The sequence below is a fragment of the Arachis stenosperma genome, chromosome 8 (assembly GCF_014773155.1).
Source record: "Arachis stenosperma cultivar V10309 chromosome 8, arast.V10309.gnm1.PFL2, whole genome shotgun sequence".
In the NCBI taxonomy this organism is placed as follows: domain Eukaryota; kingdom Viridiplantae; phylum Streptophyta; class Magnoliopsida; order Fabales; family Fabaceae; genus Arachis; species Arachis stenosperma.
The window spans coordinates 45,365,216-45,376,003 of NC_080384.1; the positions used below are offsets into that span (position 1 = coordinate 45,365,216).

The 10,788-nt window shown below is 31.5% G+C and overlaps 1 protein-coding gene across 1 annotated transcript; it reads left to right on the forward strand.

Moving 5' to 3' along the window:
• Positions 1-469: 469 nt before the first annotated feature.
• Positions 470-9,267, forward strand: LOC130946580 (uncharacterized). The gene is made up of 12 exons (XM_057875371.1): positions 470-839; positions 1,549-1,658; positions 2,177-2,246; positions 3,673-3,820; positions 3,920-4,057; positions 4,860-4,999; positions 6,762-6,809; positions 7,582-7,692; positions 7,771-7,952; positions 8,063-8,184; positions 8,597-8,673; positions 8,755-9,267. Exons 1-12 carry the CDS (start codon positions 585-587, stop codon positions 8,875-8,877), a joined length of 1,524 nt encoding a protein of 507 aa, XP_057731354.1. The 5' UTR covers positions 470-584; the 3' UTR covers positions 8,878-9,267.
• Positions 9,268-10,788: the final 1,521 nt, after the last annotated feature.

A 10,788-nucleotide genomic window follows, 5' to 3' on the forward strand; every position in this document is an offset into this window, starting at 1 on the left:
AAATTTTAAATCGATCTAAATTAATATTACTTTTTATAAAAAATGACTATAATACTTTTATTATAAAAAATAATTAAAATATTCTTATTATATATATTAATTTTAAAAATTCTAAATTCTAACATTTTTCTTTTTTGTCATCATTGAATTAGAATTTATAATTTTTAAAATTAATATATATATATATATATATATATATAAAATAGAGATATTTTAATTATTTTTTATAAAAAATATTAATTTATACCAATTCAAATTTTAATTTATTAAAATTTTGAATAAACTAATTTATTCGATCTAATCTTAATAAAAATAACACAAATTAATTGATTATATATATTAAATTTTAATTTTTAAAAAATATCTATAAAAAAAATATTTTTGAAATCTTTATTTATTTATTATTATTATTATTATTATTATTATTATTATTATTATTATTCCTCGATTTCTCCCACGATCACCGGCTAGTACGGTTTCCATTTATTTATCTTCTTCTCTTTCTCTCTCTCATTCCAAAACGGTCAACCACGCCGGAGAATCGAGCTCGGCCACCGCTCTCCGATGAAGGATTCATAGGAACGATGGCGGAGCAGAGCAGCGCCGCCATGAACGACCGCGAACCAGAGCTCAAACAGAACGAACACCAAAACAGCAACAGCAACAACAAAATCGAAACCAACAACGCCGACGGCGGCAACAAGAAGAAGAGCAGCTCAGATCCAGACTTGTTCTGCTGCTTGTTGCAACCCGCAACCGCCGAAGGCGATCCCGAATACATCGGCATCCGCCGCCTCCTCCTTCACCGGAAGGCCAAGGCCGGACTTCTCAGCCGCAGAGTACGTTCCATTTTGAAAATTTGCGCTTCATCGATTCATAGTTTCAAATTTATCGCACATATCTGAAAATTCACATTGTTACAGTGTTCGCTGCTTCTAAATTCTCTATGCGATTTCTTTGTTAATCTCATTCTATTCTGTTTTTCCATTTGGTTTCTTTGGAACTTCATGTTTGCTCAGATCAATCGTGCTAGATTTGAATTTTGGTTTAAAATCATATATATATGATTTTTCCTCTTGGAGTTGGTGCTGTTACTTTTGGAGTTTTGGAATGATTTTGCAGTTCGGTCATTGATTCGCGTGTTGTTACAGTGCTCTTAGCTATGTTATCTTCGTAAAAGTTTTCTGTTTGTTCCTTGTATGACAGTAAGCAATAGATTTGAGAGAAAATTGTAAAGCAAGGTAGAAGTACCGTGAAAAGTATGATAGAATCTGGTCATGTGTGGAAACTACCTTTTCGATGACTAAAGATAGAGGAAAAAGAAAACAACCTATTGGTGGAAAAAAAAAGAAAAAAAAGAGAGGAATAAAAAATGATTTACATATGATTCACAATAGGATGAATGCCACCTAATCGATTACAATTTGGTTGCTTTTCCATGAATTTTCTACTCAGTTTTGTTTGTAGGCTGTCTTTTATGCTCTTCTCAATTGTGTTGTTTTGGATGAAGTTCAGCACATTTTTGACGTTGGAATATTTGTGTTAAAGGATTGGAGATGCAATGGAAAAACTTATGTGGCATACAGGAATTATATATCTAGGCCCAAGAACTGGGAAAGTTCACGTGTCCCAAGTCTGCAGAGTACTCCAGGAAACAGGTTTTGGAATTTTTTACTTGAAGTTATGAGCATAGATGTTTGATGTTGAACTCCATGATTTTCAACTCATCAAAAGGGTGACAAAATTTGAAGACCTAAAGATAGGCCTGGTTGTAAATGGAGTTTCAGTTCAAATGATCCGGATATATAGTTAGATACATTAATATCTCTCAGACATTATTCATATGTATTAAAATATCTCAGACTTTTTGGCTGAAAGAACCGGGAGCTCTTTTAATCTGGTGTATTTTTCTTCACCAATCCTTTTCTATTATTTTCTAGGTTAAAAATGATATCACATCTTATAATAAAATGTTGTTATAAGACCTTTCTCTTTCCCAATTCAATTGCCATCCTTCTGTTTTGATATTCATATGTACTTCTTTGTGGTTAATTCTTTACTTTTAGTCAAATATGACCAAATATTTTGCCAATGCAGCTTTCTCATATATTGTGCTAGCTTAAATTTGTTTCGGTACAATTCTGACATCAGGATAATTTACTGGTTGATGCATCAGTGGTCGATGGATGTCATCTCCAAATCCCTTCTCCCGCTGGTCTGAGGGAGACAGCTGGACTTCTAGTCGGGTATGTTTAGTTCCTTATAGATGTTGTGATAAACTTGCATTGAGTGTGCTGTCATTGAGGAAAGATTGTAGTTGCGAAGCACCCTGAGGATGTAGGATACCTAGGCTTATTTTGTTATTTGTTCTTTTAGAAAGGGAATGTCAAAAGAAATCCTTAAGCAATTGAATTAGGTATATTAGGAAAAATTACTAGATAAGTTCTTGGTCTGGACCGTAAGGCTCTGTTTACTGAAACTTCTCAGGATGCATGCTTGTTTATCTAACTATCCTAGACTTCACAATAATTGGAGCTTCTCAAAGGTCTTATATTCTTTTCCTTTTATATATTCTTTTTAAAATATCTTTTTTTAAAGGAAAAAAAAAAGAATCTAATATTTAGTTTGCTGTATCTTTAAGCAGCTTCTTTGTTTGGAAGAATCCTTTCCGTTTAATTCTTAAAAGGCTAAAGTATATAGCTTCAAACTTTCAAAAAGTTCAACCAAACATGCTAGTGAAAGGATGAAAAGTAAATATTAAAATCACACAAATGATTTTATATCTAATATGTGCTAGTTTGGATTGGCTTTTTTGAGTGAAAAAAAATACTTTTCTTAAAAAATAAAGTACTTTTATTCAATTTAAAACCTATTTGGATACGTCTTTTAAAAAAAGTACTTTTATTTAAAAAAGCAAATTATTTGCTTTTTCTAAAAGCTAACAATACTTTGCTTTTAAAAAAAGCAGAAGCAAAAGACGTCTTTCATACTTGAAAACTCTTTTTAAAAAGCCTATCCAAATGTAAAATAATTTTGTTTGTTAAAAAAGATCTTTTTTAAAAAGATGAAAAAAATAAGTACTTTTTTCAAATGCCAATCCAAACTGACTCTCCTCTCATGCAAGAGTCCTCTGGATTTGAAGGATAGATAATATTTTGATCTATCCTATCTTGCATGGGAATATAACTTTTCATTAGAAGAATGAGGTTACAGAGATCCAATTGTGCCCCGCTGGATTGGCGGGACTGATATCATATTGTGAACCATCTTTTCCACAAATTCTAATAATTAAGTGAAAGCACATGAATAGATTTTGTATGTAACATTAGCAAGTTCAATGCTTCTCTAGCTGAAATTACAATGGGCAAAAGTTGAAGTATCTCCCAACCGTCTTTTCTAGATTTTGGAAAACCTTACCGGACCTTGGGTTTCAGGTTTCAAATTATTAAAGGAAACTATGGTAATGCAATAGGATAGCGACATGTATATTAGATAGTTACAGTTAATGAATGTAAAAGAAACGTGGTTTTGCTTGAAACATGCAGTGTTCAGTTTTTTAAATTGGAGGAGGTTCGTTAAATTTTTCTATAAAACTTCAAATGGTGGTTTAATTTTCTTGATCTTTAACCTTTTGACATGTCATGACAAAATCATGTGTTCGTTTAATTCTAGGATGTGCAAACTCCAAATCCAGCATCCAATAATAGAGCAAGTTTTGGTTCAAGTGTAAGTGATTCTGATCGTCCACGGCATCGGGGGGTTGAGCCTGGCTATTCTTTTATTGGCATGCATTGCATCTTTGATCAGTGCAAAGCCGCTGGTAATATCTAGAGCTCTTGGTTTTCTTTCCATTATGCCACTGATTTATATCTAGTCCACTTGGTTTGGGAGGAATAATGCCTAAATCCTTTATGTGTAGTTACTGTGATAAAGTTTGGACACATGAGTTCTGATCTACTAGCTTATGGAGCATCAGATGGAACCTTGACTGTTTGCAGTGTTTCTGAGACACCTACGGTCATCAAACAGTTAAATGGGCACTCTAAAGATGTTACAGGTTGGATAGACTGGTATTTTTTTTTCAGTCTTTTATTTCATCTTGTATCACATGTATTATTATAAGTTCACTAAGGCAATATCATCAATGTATTATTTTTAATGTGGATTATGCTTGAAAAAATTGTGTTTTGCATATTTCGTATTGTAGAGGAAAGTTGTGACATTTCAGGAAAAATAGCTTTGCTATTGGTTAACCGTTTTTCAACATGTGATTCAGCCAAAGTTTTATTACTTAGACGACAAGATCTAATATGCTATTATTGATTGCCTTGCCTTTTTTCTCTCCCTATGTTTTCTATATTATAGAGAAGTTTTCATCCTCTTTAAGATCTGTAACTAAATTTATTTTCTATCAACTATGATTTTACAAAGAAAGAATTTTGACAAATATAAACCTGTGATTAATCATCAACTAGTTCACCTATAGACTATGATAGGCTATCCTACAATTTTAGGCCAAGTTCATACCTTAATGGTTACTTTGCTTTTATAATAGAGTTGCTGCAATTTATATATATTATGGATAAAAAAATACTATGTGCACACCAAAAATCAGCCACCAAATTAGTCACTATATAGTTGTGTATAAATACATGTGTTGTTTAACTCATTTTCAATGTATAGTTTGTATTTCAACATGTATTTTATATGGGTGGCTGATTTTGTGATTGATTTTTGATGTACATGTAGCGTGATTATTAGAAGGTCAATGCCAAATAATTGTTATTTTTCACTGTTATGTTTACCTTAGTTTGTTCCTTTACAATCAATGCTTTCTCTTTTTGATGGTTTATTTACAGATTTTGATTTTACATCAAACAACCAGTATGTTGCATCATCTTCATTGGATAAAACTGTGAGAGTATGGGAGATAGGAAAAGGCATTTGCATACGGGTGATATATGGAGTTTCTTCGCAATTGTGCATCCGTTTTCACCCTGTGAGTACAAGATATTGCATATATATGAGTGTATCTTAACCTTGTTTCCGAGTTGATAGCTTGATAGCATTGTTATCTTTGATATTGATAGCTGGATAGCAAAATACTTATCCTAGATTTTAAAATCTTCGATATTTCTTAAGTTTTTCTTGGATTTTATAATTAGGTAAAAAACTAAGGGTGTGTTTGCGAGTTGCAAGAGAAAGGAAAGGGGGAAGTGATTAATATTTTTAAGCCCTTTTTTGTTTCACAAATATAAAATATGTAATGAATAGGGAGGGCTTATTATATATGTTTACAAGTTTATCCGTTATTAAATATTAGAAATAATAAAAGTAAATGGTAATAAATTCTAAAATAATAATATATTAAGGATAAAAAGGTAAATTAAATTTAATACCTCCAAAACCCTCGACCTCCAAAAACAAAACCCATGAACGAGATTTAACCTTCCAAAGCCTTTTGCTCCTCTCCAAAACCAAATTCATGATCACACCCACCCCAAGGGTCCACAGATATTATTCTATTTTATTTCTCTCTTACTTTTAGATCGATTTTTTTTTTTTTTATCTTTTTAAGTTTCAGTTTTTTTAGCTGTTCCATTGAACATTGAATGAAAATCAATGTACTTTTCATTGTAAACGAAATATTATCTAACACCAAAGAAATCCTAAAATTCTATGTAAAGTATCTATGACTTTGTATGTGTTGTATTCAAGGTTCTGAAAACCGAACCGGACCGGCCGGTCGAACTGGTTCAACCGGGAACCGGCGATGCAAGCGGTCCGGTCCTCCCCCCATAACCGCTCAAAAGAAAATCGGTAGAAAACCGTCGAACCAGTCGAGACCTAAAATTTTATACAACTAAAATTTTATAACCCCCCAAGTTACTAGCATGGATGTTGAATCCTAAAATAATACAACTTGTATTAGATCCTCAGTCTCTTCTGTCTTTCTTCTCCTCGTACCCTTTACTAATGAAAGAGGTGATAAAATTGACTTGTAGACTAAAGACTAGATATTTCATGGGTGGTTTTGAATCCCTCACAGTTTGAGGAAGTCAAGCCCTTAAGCTTTGATTTACTTATGTCTGCGTGTTTCTTTTTTTCTTTTTCTTTTGTTTTTCCCTTTTCCTGGTAGTTGCATAGATTGACTTTCTTAAAATTTTTATTTTGAAGAGAATGATAAGGCAATAGCCAGTTTTTTCATTGAGTTTGGTAAAGAATTGGGACTACCTCCTAATATATGTTGGGTTATTTGTAAGTTTCTTTTTCTTGTTTTGTCGAAAAGTAGTTGCTGTTGGGGGGTTGGTGGCGTGAGTAGGATTTATTTATTTTTTCTTAAACTTTGTCCTCCATCACATCCATCGACCACAATGATATTTCCCTATGATCAATAGTGTCTACACTGTCTTTGACCATCACCAACGCTTCTCAACCTGGTTTGATAAAGTCTAAACCGGTTCACAACCAATTCCATGAGTTTGAATAACTGATTCTGAACCTGTTCAAATGTTTTTCAACTAGTCTGTTAAAAGTCTAAATCATATTAAATCAGATTGTTTCTTACAGTAACTCAAACCATGGTCGCTCCTAGTGAATTTCAAAATATTTCAATTGGTTAATCTTTCCAACGATATGTTCTCTGCAACTTTCTGTATTTAATATGCTTGCATAATTTTGATTTTTATATGGGTAATAAATTTATTCTTTCCATATATCTTTGGTTGTGATGGAAGTCTGTTTCTCTCTATATGGTGCAGGTAAATAACAACTTCCTATCAGTTGGCAATTCACACAGGGAAATCAATGTAAATATGCTGCCTGTTTCTCTTTTTACTCTTTCAAAACAAAAAGGAAGCATCATATATGACAGATCCTTTTCTGAAATGTCATGAATTGCATCATGTTCTTTCTTCACATAGTATGTGAAGAATTTATAGTTTGGATCCAAGGTTATTCGTGGAAAGATTTGGAGAGACTGGGGTGGAATGGGGAGTAATGGCATAAGATAGAAAGGGAACAGAAATGAGTTACCCGATTTGTGTTTGGATAATTTGAGCAAAGCAATTGGAAGGGTAATGTGGCTTACAAATTGTCATATTGTTAAATTTCAGTATAGCCTATGTAAATGTTTTTGGTATAATCCTCATTATTATGAGGGAGAACCCATTCATAGTGTAAATGACTCTCAGCAGATCCCAATCACTCCAAAACTCCCAAATACAACTATGCTTTGTTCTATCAACAATGTCAATACCCTGCCATATAAGTCCCAGATAAGTAGAATTATTCCCTTTGTCACTTCCCCATGTAAGTGAGAAGAAATAATCTTTTTTTTTTTTTTCTTTTTTGTGGAATTGGAAAAGAAGCAAGGAGAGTCATTTATTCTCATGAACATGTAAATTCATGATACGGTCAATATTCTTGCCATTAGCTACTCGTGACTTGTGGATACTCTATTACCTTGAATAATTTCTCCTCTAAAATTCTGTGCTACTATATATTTTCACTTACCATATGTTAACTGTCATCGTAACATTGTTTCAATTCACTTTTCTTAAACTTTATATTTTGTACTAGGTGTTCAATTTTAGCACTGGAAGGATAATTAATTCATCAGTATTTGACAGTGAAGTTACCGCTATGGACATTAATCATACAGGAAACCTCATATTTTGTGGGGATGCACAGGTGTGCCTCTAATATACATGCATATGTATATCCTTCAGTTTTATCTGATTTTCTTTACTTACTGGATTGTGTATGCAGGGATGTATATACTCAGTAAATATGAACTCCCACACAGGTGTGTTATCCCGCGCTCATCGTTACCGAAGTAGCAGCAGACACAAATCTCCTGTAACAACAGTGCAGTATCGGAGTTTTTCTTTACTGGCTGGAGGACCCGTATTGTTGACCTGTACTCAGGACGGAAACCTGTCTTTCTTCAGGTTTATAAAGAACTGCCGTTAATCCTCAGTGCATTTCCTTGTTTTTTAGTGAAACTCTTATTCTTTATTTATTTATTTTTCTTTGGATCACTGAAGTTGTTATGTTGTAGCGTGGCTTTGGAGACACAAGGTTATTTAACTATACGATGCTCACTCAAGTTAGCCCCACGTACACACAAAATTCAAGCTTCTTTCTGCCCCCTTCTTTCCTTAGAAAAAGGGGAGTTCATAGGTATATCATTGTCACTGCTTTCTCTTTTTCTCCACTACCTCTTTGCATAGTTTAAATTTAAATTATGTTGCTCTTGTAAATTTGACCCAAAATCTGGCATTGTTGGCACTTGCACCCATATCTCAATAATTAAGCTTTGTTGACACTGCTATACAATATATAATGCTCTATTGAGACTTGATAGGCCTTAGAGACCAATTTTCTGCAAACACGACCAATTTTCTGCAAACACGTTAGGGCCTAGTTGGTTTTTCTTTTTCACTTTTGATATTTTCTTTAACAAAATTTTGAAAATGAAAGATACTAAAATGAAAACAAAAACCAAAAGGCCATAAGTTTTCCCGAGTGTCTTGTATTACATAGCAATATTTAAGTTACTATCTTTTTAATATTATCCTGTTGTCATGTGAAGTTGCTGGAAGTGAAGACTCAAATGTCTACTTCTATGATTTAACTCGGCCAAAGCATACTTGTGTAAACAAGCTGCAGGTTAGTTTTCTATTTTAGTGGACTCTTCAACGTGATGAAAAATCAAGAAGCTCAATATAACTTGGAATTTATATTATATAGGGTCATCGGTTTCCTGTCCTCGGAATTGCTTGGAACCATGGAGAAAACTTTTTGGCTACATCTGATTTTTATGGCATAGTAATTGTTTGGAAGAGAGCAAAAACGCATGAAAACAATACATAGCAATAGAAGTTTAAAGAATATAGTTGAAGGCTTGTGAAGTTAGTTTTCTATACCTTGCTTTGCGTCTTCTTTTTTTTTTTTTTAATCCTTGGTATCTCGTGTTATTTACTCATTATTATTATTTTTTAAATTTTTGTATCGATGAAATTAACCAACTGATAGTACGTAGCTTATCAAGAAAAAGCATATCCCGAAAGTGTATTCCTTCTTTTTTTTAGGAAGATAATGTATTAGTGAAACAAGATTTGGGATTTTGTATTGTAAACATTGCATCGACGTTGTGCCCCATGTAATTTAGACAATTTAAAGAATAAGATATTTGGAGCTAGAGATAAAGATGCAAATGTGAGTTATGATGAATTAATGTGATTAATACTATATACGAAAGTGGTGGTTAAGTAATTTGTAATGATATCAATTCGTTTTTGTAAATTCTGAGTAGCTTCTCTTGATATCATCTTATTATTAACAAAAATACTATTTGTATACCAAAATCAGTCACTAAAATCAGCTATCAATGTATTTGTATATAAATACATATGTGGTTTAATTTATTTTAAACGTGTATTTATATTTCAACATGTATTTTATATTAGTAGCTGATTTTAATGTACACTTATAGGTAAAATGGAATGAATTTTTTGTTAAATGTTTTTTGTTTTTAAGCTGGATTAAAATTTAAAACTTTCATCTCGAGGGAAAATGTTACACATTTTTTTAATTTCGGCCTTTATTTAGTCTTTTAATCTAATAATATTATTTAATTAATTTCATAATAGAGTTACTTTTTTATTTTTTAGGTAAAAACTTTATTAAATAGATTTAATTTAACTCTTATTAATTAAAAATTTCTCTAATTCTTTTTTTAAAGTAAATGCAGTTAATTTTTTTATCTTTCATTTTCTCTCTCTTTCTCTCTCTCAATGTACACGTGCTTCATTCCTGAAACGAAAAGGAAATAATCAAAATATTAAGAACTCAATAAGTGGTGGCCATAAATTAATATATTCAAATTGATAAAATAAAAAGCTTAACAATATCTATTGAATGCGTTTGTTTCGGGGTTTTTTTTAAATAAATAATTTAAATATCTATTTTTACTTAATATACTAAAACTGGGTTTTTCCTCAGCTAATAAGGGTGACGTGTCGATCTCTCGTGAGTCCGTTTTCCCTCCAAAATGAATAAAATTTTTCATCTATTCTAAATTATTTTATAAAAAATACCTTTATTATAATTATATTATTATATTATAATTAATATTTAATGAATAATATATAATCATACTAATTTAGGAACATATCTTTATTATAATTATATCAAATCAATATTTAATGCACTATTAAACTACTTATCAATTATAATACGTAATTACTGTACATAAATAATAAGTAATTTACATATTTATTTTTGTTTTACTAAGGTCTATAAATAGTATTTTTCTGTGGTACATGAATCTAAATTTGAGAGTCAGCTCATAATTTTATATTTAGTATTTTTTTTACTACTTCATAGAATAAGAATGTATTTTTCATTTTTTATTGAAGTTGATCCTTTTAAGGTACAATTTATAATTTTTTATAATATTTTTTATATACTCATTCTATTATATTATTCTTTTAATAATTTATTAATTGTTATTACTCTAAGTTATTCTTATCGTCTAATGTTCCAGTTCGATTGTCTTTTACCACAATCGTTTACAATGCATCACATCCATGAAATACCTCATCGAGTTGTCTTCACTGATTCAGGTTCCAACTACATAGATGTAAGCGTTCAAAGAAGGGGCAATAATCTCTACTTTATCGAAAGATGGTTGGATCTACTCACCTATTATGACCAACCTAATGGAATCTGGTTAAAGTTAGCTTTCTTGAAAGGAGCTCGATTTTTTATTGAGGAATTGCA

Excerpts from the sequence above, each read along its gene's own strand:
- LOC130946580 (XM_057875371.1), top strand. The coding sequence starts at position 585 with ATGGCGGAGCAGAGCAGCGCCGCCATGAACGACCGCGAACCAGAGCTC. Across the intron at positions 7,693-7,770 it reads TATTTTGTGGGGATGCACAG|GGATGTATATACTCAGTAAA; the intron begins GTGTGCCTCTAA and ends TTGTGTATGCAG. Across the intron at positions 8,185-8,596 it reads AGAAAAAGGGGAGTTCATAG|TTGCTGGAAGTGAAGACTCA; the intron begins GTATATCATTGT and ends TGTCATGTGAAG.